The sequence below is a fragment of the Ammodytes marinus genome (genome assembly GCF_949987685.1).
Source record: "Ammodytes marinus genome assembly, chromosome: 7".
NCBI classification, from domain to species: Eukaryota; Metazoa; Chordata; class Actinopteri; order Uranoscopiformes; family Ammodytidae; genus Ammodytes; species Ammodytes marinus.
In genome coordinates, this window is record NC_137211.1 from 19,823,487 (window position 1) to 19,839,976 (window position 16,490).

The 16,490-nt window shown below is 40.1% G+C and overlaps 1 protein-coding gene across 1 annotated transcript in view; it reads left to right on the forward strand.

Annotated features, from left to right (window-relative positions):
* Positions 1–16,490, forward strand: part of LOC307253359 (metabotropic glutamate receptor 4-like) — a gene marked incomplete at both ends in the record, with an annotated part of 160,564 nt that overhangs the window by 136,034 nt on the left and 8,040 nt on the right. The window contains 2 exons of the mRNA XM_080031357.1: positions 9,333–9,469; positions 13,374–14,309. Coding sequence (XP_079887483.1) covers positions 9,333–9,469; positions 13,374–14,309 — 1,073 coding nt within the window. The remainder of the gene's footprint in view (positions 1–9,332; positions 9,470–13,373; positions 14,310–16,490) is intronic.

A 16,490-nucleotide genomic window follows, 5' to 3' on the forward strand; every position in this document is an offset into this window, starting at 1 on the left:
CTTCATCAACATTCAGCAGTGAAGCGTCAGCTTCTTCAACATTAGCGTCAGCATTCACACCGCAATTTCTTCAAGGAATTGCAATTCTAGTTGGTGTGAATGCTGAAAGCATTCACAGCTTTAATATTCTGCGTATTTATTCTTATTATTATTATTATTATTATTATTATTATTATTATTCCGTACGTTCTTTGGCCTTCAATAACTTCAACATACTTCAACCTTCATACAACTTCCACATATCAATATTTTCAGCTCTTCAAGGGCTTTCATGGGCCATTTCAACATTTTCAAAAAAATTCATAATTTCATATTTATTCAACGTTTTATGAAAAATATTCAGATCCCAGCCACTCATTCATACTTATTCCCACAAACTTCATATACACCTTCAATTGTTCAGCTATTTCAGGACATTAATCTGTATGATTCAGAATTTTTTGCTACACTGCAAAATTTCAAATAAATTCAACTTTTATGAATTTTAATATTTCATGCAGAATTATGATCGTTCCTACTCATTCATACTTCATCGTATAAACTCCATTCAAAGTTTGTCCTGTTCGTCTTGCACAGGAGCATACTTTCATAATTCACAATTTTTTCATAAAATGTATAACTTCAGAGATATTAAAGGTTTAATAAACAAACAATCTCTCCATGCAAATGAATAGGGAAGGATCCAAACTCGAAGAGTTTGGACATGACGCCAAACCTATCTGCTCATTCATACGTCATCCTAGAAACATGATTCTAACATATAAATATTCAGCTGACTTCCCTCTTTCATAATCTTAAACAGTTTTTTCAACAAATGTTTAGTTTTCTCATGAGACAGCCTTGTTTGAAGGCACGCAAACTCAAAATCAAACAGTGAGTGGATGGAGCTACACTCCATGATCGGATGTCAAATGAACTCCATTTTCAACTTGCTGGCCTAACCAAATTGTTTACAATACAGACCCAAATGTCACAGTGAATATTAATTGGAATCTTCTCATTCTCACGGTACCATCATTTTTTCTGTCAGACAAACGGTTTGCGTGTGAGAGGCAGAAGTTCGGGCTTAGCGTTCATTTAAAACCTCTGTCTGTGTGACAGGGGATTTGGGGACACAAGTGGCTGTACGTGTGTAGATTAGCAGCTGTTTACAATTGACACTGATTAGCTCTCTGTAACCATGGTAACATCATTGGCACGTGCACCTGTCTATGACTCAACGATGACATCATTGGCTAATGTAGGTCAAACTCCATAGAGAGCACAGAGAGAGAGACACACACACACACACACACACACACACACACACACACACACACACACACAGAGAGACACACACACACACACACACACACACACACACACAGACACACACACACACACACACACACAGAGACACACACACACACACACACACACACACACACACACACAGAGACACACACACACATAGACACCCACACACACACACACACAGACACACACACACACACACAGACACACACACACACACAGACACACACACACACACACACACACACAGAGACACACACAGAGACAAACACACACACAGACACACACACACACACACACACACAGAGACACACACACACATATACACACACACACACACACAGACACACACACAGACACACACACACACACACACACAGAGACACACACACACACACACACACACACAGAGACAGACACACACACACACACACACACACACACACACACACACACACACACACACACACACACACACACACACAGACACACACACGCACACACATGCACACACACATGCACACACACACACAAAGACACACACACACACACACACACACACGCACGCACGCACACACACAAACACCCTACACAGACACACAGACACACACACACACACACAGACACACACACACACACACACACACACACACACACACACACACAAAATTCAAGTTGCCTTTACTCAGTCAGTTTTCATCCGATAAACTTCATACCACATTCTACATGTTCAGCTCCTTCAGGACATTACATGGTAGTATTCTGATTGAGCTGAACACAGGGTTGGGGGTTCAATTCCCCATTCCAACACCAAATTTTAGACTTCACCGGATTTTCTTAAAATTTTGCACAGATGTTGATTATGACTCAGAGATGACATCACAAGAGTTTAGAGGTCAAAGGTCAAATTTCAAGGTCACTGTGACGTTGCCTTTTGTGACTGCATTCTCATGAACGCTTCCACGGTTTTTCTTCAAATTTTTCACAAATGTTGATTCTGACTCAAAGATGAACTGATTAAATTTTGGAGGTCATACTTCAAGGTCATAATTCATTCCTCAATTCAGCTAGAAAGTCCATTCAAACTTCCAAATATTCCACATTTTTCAAACATTCTATTATTCAACCATTCTGTTGATTCAGATATATTCATCCTTCGTTCTTCATCAACATTCAGCAGTGAAGCTTCAGCTTCTTCAACATTAGCGTCAGCATTCACACCGCAATTTCTTCAAGGAATTGCAATTCTAGTTATTATTATTATTCCGTACGTTCTTTGGCCTTCAATAACTTCAACATACTTCAACCTTCATACATGTTCAACATATCAACATTTTCAGCTTTTCAAGGGCTTTCTTGGACCATTTCAACATTTTCAAAAAAATTCATAATTTCATATTTATTCAACGTTTTATGAAAAATATTCAGATCCCAGCCACTCATTCATACTTATTCCCACAAACTTCATATACACCTTCAATTGTTCAGCTATTTCAGGACATTAATCTGTATGATTCAGAATTTTTTGCTACACTGCAAAATTTCAAATAAATTCAACTTTTATGAATTTTAATATTTCATGCAAAATTATGATGGTCCCTACTCATTCATACTTCATCGTAGAAACTCGATTTCAAGTTCTTCCTGTTCGTCTTGCACAGGAGCATACTTTCATAATTCACAATTTTTTCATAAAATGTATAACTTCAGAGATATTAAAGGTTTATTAAACATAAAAGTCTCTCCATGCAAATGAATAGGGAAGGATCCAAACTCGAAGAGTTTGGACATGACGCCAAACCTATCTGCTCATTCATACGTCATCCTAGAAACATAATTCTAACATATAAATATTCAGCTGACTTCCCTCTTTCATAGCTCATGAACAATTTTTTCAACAAATGTATAGTTTTCTCATGAGACAGCCTTGTTTGAAGGCACGCATTATCAAAATCAAACAGTGAGTGGATTGAGCAAGATCCCTAGAAAAGAGGCCACATGTACTCCATTTTCAACTTGCTGGCCTAGCCAAATTGTTTACACTACAGACCCAAATGTCACACTGAATATTAATTGGAATCTTCCTGTTCTCACGGTGTCATTATTTTTTCTGTCAGACAAACGGTTTGCGAGATAGGGGGAGCAGTTTGGGCTTATGCGTTCATTTAAAACCTCTGTCAGTGTCATCCTTTGGGGAGACAAGTGTCTGCACGTGTGTAGATTAGCAGCTGTTTACAATTGACACTGATTAGCTCTCTGTAACCATGGTAACACCATTGGCACGTGCACCTGTCTATGACTCAACGATGACATCATTGGCTAATGTAGGTCAAACTCCATAGAGAGCACAGAGAGAGAGACACACACAAACACACACACACACACACACACACAGAGACACACACACACACACACACACACACACAGAGACACACACACACACATAGACACCCACACCCACACACACACACACACACACACACACACACACACACACACACACACACACACACACACACACACACACACACAGAGACACACACACAGAGACACACACACACACACACAGAGACACACACACACACACACAGACACCCACACACACACAGACACACACACACACAGACACACACACAGAGACACACACAAACACACACAGAGACACACACACACACACACATAGACACCCACACCCACACCCACACACACACACACACACACAGACACACACACACACACACACACACACACACAGACACACACAAACACACACAGAGACACACACACACACACAGAGACACACACACACACACACACACACACACACACACACACACACACACACACACACACAGAGACACACACAAACACACACAGAGACACACACACACACACAGAGACACACACACACACACACACAGACACCCACACACACACAGACACACACACACACACAGACACACACACAGAGACACACACAAACACACACAGAGACACACACAAACACACACAGAGACACACACACACACACACACACACACACACACACACACACAGAGACACACACACACACATAGACACACACACACACACACACACACAGACACACACACACACACACACAAACACAGACCCACACACACACAGACACACAGACACACACACACACACACACACACACACACACACACACACACACACACACACACACACACACACACACACACACACACACACACACACACACACACACACACAAAATTCAAGTTGCCTTTACTCAGTCAGTTTTCATCCGATAAACTTCATACCACATTCTACATGTTCAGCTCCTTCAGGACATTACATGGTAGTATTCTGATTGAGCTGAACACAGGGTTGGGGGTTCAATTCCCCATTCCAACACCAAATTTTAGACTTCACCGGATTTTCTTAAAATTTTGCACATATGTTGATTATGACTCAGAGATGACATCACAAGAGTTTAGAGGTCAAAGGTCAAATTTCAAGGTCACTGTGACGTTGCCTTTTGTGACTGCATTCTCATGAACGCTTCCACGGTTTTTCTTCAAATTTTTCACAAATGTTGATTCTGACTCAAAGATGAACTGATTACATTTTGGAGGTCATACTTCAAGGTCATAATTCATTCCTCAATTCAGCTAGAAAGTCCATTCAAACTTCCAAATATTCCACATTTTTCAAACATTCTATTATTCAACCATTCTGTTGATTCAGATATATTCATCCTTCGTTCTTCATCAACATTCAGCAGTGAAGCGTCAGCTTCTTCAACATTAGCGTCAGCATTCACACCGCAATTTCTTCAAGGAATTGCAATTCTAGTTTATTCTGTTATATTACTGGAATGCTTGTCAGCACTAAAGCCATTGGGGCTACAATAGGGATGGCTAGAAAATCAATGCTGCACATTACCGGGATACGGCTTTGCTTTTAGGAGTCTTTCAGCAGAGAGGAATGGAGGATTTTAAAAGCTTTGAAGCCAAAACAACAGGAATATCCACATGATCCCCGTTTATTCTGGGAATTGTCTGTCGGCCTCCATGCTGACTAAAGGAAAGAGGAAACCCAAGCGCTACAGATATTGTAGTGGAAGTAGAAATGTATTGATGCCGGGTATTGAGACTGTAATCCTGACGATGCTGAACAAAACTGCTGCTGGTAATATTCAGAATAACTACAGACTCAATGGTAGTTATTTCCAATTTTCCCCAGGGACATTTTCTTTTACAAAGTAACCTTGTAAGACATAAACCAGATAGTAAACTGTGTTAAACTTTTAAGATTGGCTGTAACACTAGGTTCAAACAGTAATTTATTTTGTCATTTGTGTTCATAAGGTTTTATATATATATATATATATATATATATATATATATATATATATATATATTACTAATGTGTGTGTGTGTGTGTGTGTGTTTTAACATGTTAACAAGGTCATGCAGTTGATGTTTGGTTGCACAAATAAGAGCCACTTTGGTGCATGAATGACAGACTAATGCAAACTATACACCAACCTTTGAAAGGATCTTAAATGTAAGCATGTAAAGTATACTTCTTAATACTGGATCTTGTCTGTCAAGGGAACAAGGAATAATAAGCATTACAGCTAATGCAAGGTTACGGTACAGTTCGATATACTAAACTATACCTGAGGTCAGTGTCATAAAAGTGGGAACGCTGAAATAATAATCAACCCCACCATTGACCCATAACTCTGCCCCCAACTGAACAGCTAATAACCACGTAAGTCTCAGCCTCCAATTACAGTAGAAATAATTGACAGTCACTGACGGCTCTGAATCCTGACATTTTTAAATTACTGTTTTGTATCTATGAAGAAAGCTTTAAAGAAATATGGTCACAACTGCAATGAGACATACCATGTTCATTGATTCTCATCTGATTGGAAATAGCATATCGTATTAGTAATAATGCAGTGTCTACACACTGTCAACACAAGTTTCCCATGTCATGTCCACAAAGCACAGTTGTGTTAATTTAGCTCTCAACGCATTATCATATCATAAAGTAATACACATTTTTTCACCCAGTTCCACATTTAAATTTGTAGACAATTTTACTGTGGCCATTTCACCTTCACTGCATTTGCGCAGAGCTGCAGTTTATGGCAGATTTTTCTTCCCAGATTGCATAGCTTTCGTTTCTTAGAGCTATCTTGTGTAGTTGTTCATCAAAAATCTGACCTGGTTATCAAACAAGCAGTTAGTATATTTTAGCTGGCAGTGCATGACACTTGGAAAGTCTTTTGCAAGTTAAGAGGTTAGATTAATTGATTATAGCATCACATTAGTAGAAATATACATCCCACTCAATTCCCTGTATTGCTGAGATGAGCAAGAAAATAATTACACTTTTAAATTTAAATAAATAAATAATTGCACATGACTGCATGCTGTTGTCTTACACATGTCCTCTAGATCAGCGGTTTTCAAACTGTGGGGCGCGCGAAGTTATGGCAGGGGGGACGCGGATGAATATGTGAAAAAAAAGGAATATAATGTTTTGGTCTAGATAGTTAATAGCCTAATAATTGAATCAGATCATCTGGGAGGTAATCCGAGGTTAACTGATAACGTCACGTTCAAGTCCATGGCATGCACAGTGTGTATTGAGTTTATTTAAAAACATTTGGAAATGGGGCTGCCTTCAGTTGCCCATGCACTGTGTATAGTCTATAGCCTATTTCAGCCTCATCTGTGGAAATAAAGATAGCTGGACAAGAGTTTTTCTGCTTCGTTCCTCTCACTGCATTTAAATGCATTCACTATATTACAGAGAAATATGTCTCGTTAAAGAAAACGAGCTCCAAGCCCAACCCAGAGGACCCTGCATAATATTTAATTTAAAATTAATATTTTTATGGAAAATTTGTGTGTCTTTCTTCAATAGCTTCTAATTCATCCGACCCAGTGTCTCCAAATTATTTGTTCACACAAAATTCCTCAGATTTAGCCTCTTAATTTTCCTCTCAAAGTGCACCAGATTCATAGCCTGGCATTCCCAGACCTGCCACTAGGCGCTGGCAAATTAAATTTGCTGCACTTGTTGGTCTGGACACGCTCCGTTGAAGCTTTATCAAGAAGACCAGAAATCTGGCTATGGTTTCAATTGGTTCTATCTAATATTGCCGCGCCAGAGCCCTTTATATGGTACTCTGGGGAGGACGTAACCGGATGACGACATTGACGTGCATGCGACGTCGAAGCCGTGATAGTAAACATCAAAGATGGCTGCGGATATGTTGTGTGAGTTTGAGACTGCTTTGGCCTCGACCCTTAACGATTTGGAAGACGGCACTCAAATCTTTCATTAGCAAGTAAGTGGAATGTTCTGTTTTGCCGACCGACAACGGCAAACGTTTAATTTAACAGTTTAACAGCTGTTCGCTAAACAAAAGGGGCTTACGTCACCTTGTGCATCGCTCTGATTGGGTGTAGTGCTATCCAACTGCGTGCAGTGGCATTTGAACTGCACGAGTAGGAGCCGCCCCTTGAGTTGGAAATTACTATTGATCGTGGCCAGACCCTGTATCGTTCAAGATATCAGGGTCTGGATTTCCAGGCTACCAGATTCATGCATTTCACTTTAGAAAGGTAAAAAAAAAATCTCCCGGGGGGGCATACCCCCGGACCCCCCTGGGAGGGTCTGGGGCTCTGCTGGCTACTATTTTCACCCAGCAGGACACTAGTGAAAAAACACTGTGTGTGAATGACATTTAACAGTAGTCAATACATTTGGGCAAGTCTTTCTTCCTATCATTCTCACTCCACTGCACACTCAGTCACTACTATCCATGCTTAAAGGAAGCAGGATTAAACCACTGGATTAAGATGTTAAAATGTATTTTAAAAAAGCAAAACAAAAACATAATTCGATAAAATGTTAAAATGTTTCAAAAATATGTTTAAAATGTGTAAAATAATGAGAAGATCTTTCAAAACACACAGCTGAAATTGTTCTCTGAGGGGGGGGGGGGGGGGCTCACTCTCTTACACTTTGAAAACCCCTGCTCTAGATAATCCAGCAGGATAATACTAGTGCAATTAAATCATCTTGGTTTTGATTAGACCTCTGACACACAAATCCGCCAATGACAGTAAGTGTGGTCTCATATCCTGACTCACATGTTCAAACAGCAATCAACAATCAATACAGTGACCTATTAAAAGGTAACACAACACTCAAATGAATAATTCCTTTTATTCTTATGGCAAAAGAGAGATGAGCAACTCTCTCCCAAATGCAGTCTGGTATCTGGACATTAACACATCCCTTTTCTGTTGCAGAATAATATACGTTAAAATATTGACTGTAGGCAATCCAAAACACATTTCATCTGCATGTTAATTCACATTCCAACCCCCATTTCAACATGTTACAGAATTGCTGAGAATTGAGGGATTGCGTACAAGGAGAGAAAGCTTATTTCGTGGGAGCAAATAGACAGAGATGGGCACACTAGTAATGTTATTTTCCTCAGAGATGCTCTCTGGTAGGCTCTCCTATCTAAATATGTGAACCTTCATTCCTTCACAACACAATAATAATTGGTGAAGTAGGAGTGTGTTTGGGGGTGGGGGTTGTGGGATGGCTCATAAAATAGGCAGAAACAAGAAGCAGAAGGATGAGAAAAACCTCAAAGTGGTAATCAAAATCAGTGCTGTCATTCGTTAGCAGTCTGAGTGAGGACCTTGTGGATAACAAGTAATGGGGCAATAAGCTGAATGAAGGAGTGTGAAATGATATGGGAACATGAACAGACATCACCCTTGGCCCTTCTCAACTACCAGGACAACATGCTGTCTGCATCTATTTTGTTCCCATCATTAAGACTATAAAAGAGTTAGCTGTAGGTCCCCTTCCAGCCTCATTTAATCCCAGAGCATTATGAGAACAGCTCCAGTTGGTACTGTATTCTCCAACACTACACTACAGTTTTAAGTGACAAGCTACCCTTAAACCAACAGCATTAAAACATTGTATTTTTTCCTCAGGAATTGCTGGCACCCCGGTGGTCTATAATGTGAATGGAGATGCCCCTGGTCGTTATGAAATCTACCAATATCAGATCGCAAATAACACCACAGAATACAAGAGCATTGGTAACTGGACAGATCAGCTCCACTTAGAAGTAAGCATTTTTAAATATTACTCAAAATATGTCTTAAAGGTTGTATTCTTGACTTTTCTTAAACTCTGACAGATTGTTCTTCTGGTTGTTGTGATCAATATCCATATCAGACATCATACATTTGGCTGTTAACATGAGGGGTACCCTTCATCAAGTAAGATTAACTTCAGTATGATCTCAAACAATACTTTCTTATGTTCCTCCAGCAGTGCAGAGGGAGCCTCTTAACTGGCAGCTATTATATGTGGCATTTACAACAACTCTGTTGCCTAACACAGTAGAGCTTTATTTTTTCACCTTCTCATAACTTATCACTGTTATCAAAGATCATACAGAATGCACCTTGCTTATGTTGATTTTTATAGGGCAACCGTGAATGGCATAACTTTGATAATAAATCATATTCGTCTTGGTTGGCTTTTAAATGTATGAACATTCAGGCAACCAAATACCGTAGGTCAATACAGTGTATGTTGTACCGTATTTACGATCATATAAGAAGGTCTATAATGGCGTAAAAAGATTTTTTTTTTTCCTTAACCTTATTTTGGCATTTGCCATAATTAATTATACAGTAATACACCATGTTTCCTCGTCACCATATACATATGCATGCAGCACAGCATCAGAGTTGCAAATGTTTAAATCAATATTTCCTTTATTTTAAATGCCAAACGTTGTGATGATCAATGTGTATGCATCATCTTTGTTGTCATGTATCATTTATACATAAAGCCCCCGGGCTAACAGAATATTCCTTTCCCATCTTTTTTGCACCCATTGATAAGGTATATAAAGAAAACTGTGCTGTAATGCAACAGCACTGCCACATGATACTGCATTGCATTGAGACTACCACACACCCAAACTCTATTTACTTATCTTTGCCCCAGTAAGTGCAACATACCTTTAAGTAATTAACATCAAAGACGTTCTTGAGTTTTAACTCAATGAGTTTACACAATGACGTCTTGATAAAAACCACTGCAGCTTTCATGGGGTAAATATCCCATTCACAGTGTGTTCATTCGATCGTGCACTTCTGTGTAAACTCATCTACCAAGTGTTAATTGAATTGTGTTCTCATGCATTATGAAGCACATTGTTTAATTAATGTAACTAGTGTAACAATATTGAGTACATTTAGTCAATGTTTTTGCTGTAATGACTTGCACAGTATTTAATTTTTGTTTTTGAGTTTTAGGGATGTGAGTAAATGAGTAAAACACTAGGGCCACATCCACTAAAGGATTGCGGTGAACCGGTGCAAATGACAGAAAAAAATAGCTCCCTATCCACAGAGGACGCGCAAAGGCGGAAATGCACACAGACTGCACTGAAACTACCCTGTGGAGCAGACAGGGCCTGGCCAATTTGAATGTATTTAAATGAGGGAATATTCAAAATACAGTGCAAAATTGCTCCATTCCTATGCAAACAAGCCTCGTTTTAAATAGCACCTTATCCTCTAAAGGCCAGCGCTATTTGCAACAGGCCATTTTAGTGGAGCAAATACCGCGTTTTTAAAGCTAGTACAAAAGTTCCCGCAAACATGCCATACTCCCCTTCTCTATGTGTCTCTGTCTCCCTCTCTCTCTTCAACACGTGTGTGCTTTGAATGATATTGAATTGATGTTGAGTCATATTAGGGGGGAATTTACAAGGAAGTGGGTTGTGTAATTATATGGAGGAAAACAGTTATGACGGAGCTCAGGTTTATTTAATAAAGGGATGTAAAGTGTGGATGTGAAGCAGATTATAGAACATTCATCACCATCAAATCCTAGACGATTGTCTTGGCCCTGCGCGTAAAGAGTAAAAACGCACGGTGCTGCCTGAAACAGTTGCGACTGAGAAGAGACCCGTTCCTGCCTGCTGCGTGTCTTCACCGTGCCCCAGACACAATTTTCTTCATAGTGCAATTTATACCAGAGCGCATCAAGTTAGTAACGTGGTTCCGCAACCTCTTCTTTAGTAACAGTAAGCAAAGCAGCATCTACGTCTTATTCTCTTTTCTTGTAAGAGAAGTTAGTTTTTGCTTTTTTTCCGAGTGACTCCCTGTGCCACCCACCCCTCCTGGGCCCGTAACAACTGTACAGGTGTTTCCCTCTTGACGGCAGGCCTAACCTACACTGTGTTCCAAATTATTATGCAAATTGGATTGAAGTGTCATAAACTTTAAATTTTTTGTTTTTCAATTAAACTCATGTATGCTATTGTGTCTCAGGATGCCTTGGATCATTTAAATGAATCTCATACACCTGTGATAATTAGTTTGCCATGTGAGCCCAATCAAAGGAAAATCTATTTAAGAAGGACGTTCCACATTATTAAGAAGGCCACATGTTTCAAGCAATATGGGAAAGAAAAAGGATCTCTCTGCTGCCGAAAAGCGTCAAATAGTGCAATACCTTGCATAAGGTATGACAACATTAGATATTTCACAAAAACTTAAGCGTGATCATCGTACTGTGAAGAGATTTGTGGCCGATTCAGAGCACAGACGGGTTGGTGCAGATAAAGGCATAATGAGGAATGTTTCTGCCAGACAAATTCATCGGATTAGGAGAGCAGCTGCTAAAATGCCTTTACAGAGCAGCAGACAGGCTGGTGCCTCTGGAGTCCCACGAACCTCAAGGTGTAGGATCCTCCAGAGGTTTGCAGTTGTGCATAAACCTATTATTCGGCCACCCCTAAACACTGATCACAAGCTGAAACAGTTGCACTGGGCTCAGAAATACATGAAGACTAATTTTCAAACAGTCTCGTTTACTGATGAGTGCCGTGCAACCCTGGATGGTCCAGATGGATGGAGTAGTGGATGGTTGGTGAATGGCTACCATGTCCCAACAAGGCTGTGACGTCAGCAAGGAGGTGGTGGAGTCATGTTTTGGGCCGGAATCATGGGGAGAGAGCTGGTTGGCACCTTCAGGGTCCCTGACGGTGTGAAAATTACCTCGGCAAAGTATGTTGAGTTTCTGACTCACCACTTTCTTCCGTGGTACAAAAAGAAGAACCGTGCCTTCCGTGGTAAAATCATCTTCATGAATGACAATGCACCATCTCATGCAGCAAAGAATACCTCTGTGTCACTGGCTGCTTTGGGCATAAAAGGAGAGAAACTCATGGTGTGGCCCCATCTTCCCCTGACCTCAACCCTATTGAGAACCTTTGGAGCATCCTCAAGCAAAACATCTATGAGGTTGGGAGGCAGTTCACATCAAAACAGCAGCTATGGGAGGCTATTCTGGCATCCTGCAAAGATATTCAAGCAGAAACTCTCCAAAAATTCACAAGTTCAATGGATGCAAGAATTGTGAAGGTGATGTTGCCTGTTAAGATGTTTTTGATTGAAATAGCTTTTTATTTCACTAAATATGACCTTCACATCCTACAAATTCAACAAATGACCATTTTAATTTCTTTACAACCTATAAAATGTTTTGAAACTCTGTTGTGCATAATAATTTGGAACGGTGCATTTTGAGTTTTTTATTTTTGAAAAAAATACCGTTATCATTTGGAGGTTTGTTCAATACAATTTGAATCATACTTTAACGGTTGATGACTTGAACATGATACTGACTGTCATTTGCATCGACTATTTAGGAAAATCTGAGAAAAATATAATTTGCATAATAATTTGGAACGCACTGTATATGCTAAACGGTGGCAAACTGCACCCAACTGCCAAACTTTGTGGGCGTGTTAGCGCCGGTATATACTTAGTGCAAATTCCTTAGTGGATACTGTGCTAAAACGGAGCAGATAGCGGGTGCTATTTTGCCGCAAATCGTGGGAGCTATTAGCGCGCGCAATCTATTCTTAGTGGATGTGGCCCTAAGTATGGAAAGGTGGAATAATTTCTTCAAATTTCTCCCATCTCTTGTTTCTTCCCTCTCAGATCAATGAAATGCAGTGGCCTGGTGGATCACAAGAAGTCCCCTCCTCTATTTGCAGCCAACCATGCCGTCCTGGGCAGCGCAAAAAGATAGTGAAGGGAATTCCATGTTGCTGGCACTGTGAGAATTGTGATGGTTACCAGTATCAGGCAGACACTTATACCTGCAAGATGTGTCGCTTTGATTTGAGACCTAATGAAAACCATACTGGCTGCGTTCACATTCCCATTGTCAAGCTGGAGTGGAGCTCCCCATGGGCAGTCATCCCTGTCCTCCTTGCAGTCCTGGGCATAATGGCCACTATGTTTGTGGTTGTCACCTTTATACGCTACAATGATACACCCATTGTTAAGGCATCAGGTCGAGAACTGAGCTATGTTCTACTCACTGGTATCTTTCTGTGCTACGCTACAACATTCCTCATGATCTCCACTCCCGATGTTGTTATATGCTCCCTGCGAAGGATTTTCCTGGGCCTGGGTATGAGTATAAGCTATGCAGCTCTGCTTACCAAGACAAATCGGATCTATCGGATTTTCGAGCAGGGCAAGATGTCGGTCAGTCCCCCTCGATTCATCTCCCAAGCCTCACAGTTAGTCATCACATTCAGCCTAATATCACTGCAGCTCCTTGGAGTGTGCATCTGGTTTGGTGTTGACCCATCACAAGCCATCATTGACTACGAGGACCAGCGTACAGCCAATCCTACAATGGCTCGTGGTGTTCTGAAATGTGATATATCCGACCTGTCCCTCATCTGTCTGCTGGGTTATAGCATGCTGCTGATGGTCACCTGCACAGTTTACGCCATCAAGACCAGAGGGGTTCCTGAGACATTCAACGAGGCCAAGCCCATCGGCTTCACCATGTACACCACTTGCATTGTTTGGCTCGCCTTCATCCCCATCTTCTTTGGCACCTCACAATCAGCAGAAAAGGTAAGCATTTAATTTCTAATGTGTTGGAAAAACTCACCAAGTGTTTCACATGTTTTAGATCTGTGCACAGATGCCAATGCAGTCACTATGCTTTCACCAATTGTACTGTAGTAAAAAAGAGCACAATGGCAGCAAGTGAACTAAATTAAGTTGTGCACATTGGATTTCAGTTTTCCATTTGGAGTTCTTATACATTTCCTCTGAGCCTCATTGTGAAGAAAATGGCCACCCAAATGATGTTTGTTTTCCACAGCATCAGCCCCTTGTGTTTGTAGATGTTGCCACTATTCATCAAAAGATGATGGGCTTTGTACTCCACTGTGCAGATTACTACGCTGTTTAGTGCAGACTTGTGAGAACAATTTATTCACCTCAAGTTTGCTTACATGTTTTCTTTAATGTGTTTGTGTTTGGTTCAACGTCACTGGGTAGTATTAACAGGTACTCAATCACTGCACATTCATGCACAGTCAGATAATGCAGGTTTGTGAAGTAGCATAGAGTTGCTTTTGAGGTTTCTTGTCAGTTGAAAGTGAATCACAAATTACCTCTTACAAGTGCTAATTTTGAGGCAAATAGTGGAAATGTCAAACTACTGATGGCAAACATAGTCATGAATGGTGTGTGTTTGGAGGAAATTCTAAGTAGAAAACACCTTTACAAATTATTTTACTCGGAAAAGTCAGCAGGGTGAAATACCTTTCCAGAAGGTACACTGATTGTTTGTCTCAGTTTTAAAAAAGTAGGGTTGTCAACCCATAAGAATAAGACCATTACCCAGTTGCTCAAGTAAACATTGGAGACTATTATTTGGCCAAATTACTAATTGTACTATGGCAGGCCTTTAACAACTTTTGATAGATTATAATAGGAAATTGCCAGGAGCAGTGGCCTGCTCTTTCTCTTGATGTCAGTATGTACTTGCCAGTTAACACAGGAAGAATATTACATCAGGGTAGGTCAGGGAAAGAGAATCAGGAGAGCAAAACACAAAGGATTCATGTTTGTAAGTTTCCTGTCCTTTTTGTCTGCCTTGTTCAATACTGTAAAACAAACAGGATTACGACTCAGTCACTCAAACGTGGCATTAAATAACATGTACACATATTATGGGCTTGTGGCAGAAACTAAAGTCTATAAGGCTGTCTTTGCCAGATATGTGTGCCGTAGATTTGGCCTTATGCTATGAAGTTGCTCAACTAGTGACTCTTTTCTTTAATTTGTTGCTTGCAGACTGTAGAATGTGTTGTCAGGGCAGCAGAGGTAAAATACTTAGGTAGGAATATTTTGTCAACGGGTTATTGTGACACAGGGTAACAAAATGTAAAATCATCTAGAGGCATAGGAGCAGCTCTCCTCAGAATGTGGCCGACAATAATACTACGTTACCCCAGGCACGTAAACATAGCCAGTGATTGAACAGTCAACCTAATATACTGTAAGTAATCTCTGTTCTTCACATGTACAGTATCTCCTCCACTGAAGAACAGGTGCCAAAACTGAGAGGGAAATAATTATATCCAATTGGGGCTTACACAAATTGAAAACTTGTTATGTTATTACTACAACGAATGAAACTAATTAATTTTCACAATAAATTAATTATTAACTTACTTATTGTCTTCCCAGGAGCATCACAAACTTTGAACTATAACAAGAAAGAACTTTTAGGATCGAATAGGTCTCTGCAAATTCTGTTTTATTTTCCAATTTCTGTCAAAACAACTGTATTTCTATATCCCTAGATGGATTGTGTCCTTTTTATTTATTTATCTATTTGACAGGGACAATGCACAGCTCTTTAGCAGTACCAGAGTTAGCTATAAGCTAATTTTCATCTGTAGTCCCTGGGCTCGATGGTGTTTTGTGCCCCAACGGAGCTAACCCTAACCCTAACACTAACTGTTGTGCCCCCAACGGAGCCTTCCAGGCAGCGCTGCCTGGAAGGCTCAGTTGGGGGCCAAACACCAGTCCCTGGGCAGGAAACAGAGGATAATATCACTGTCAGGTATCGTTTTATAAACACATTTAATATCCATCCATTCTGGCCTTATTACATTTTGTTATCACATTCCAAAGAAATAGTAACTTTATTTAAGCATGGAATTAAATAATAAACTAGCAGCATTTAGATTTATGTAATGTAATAGGTCTTCTTTGTCACAGCAGAAATTTAGACTT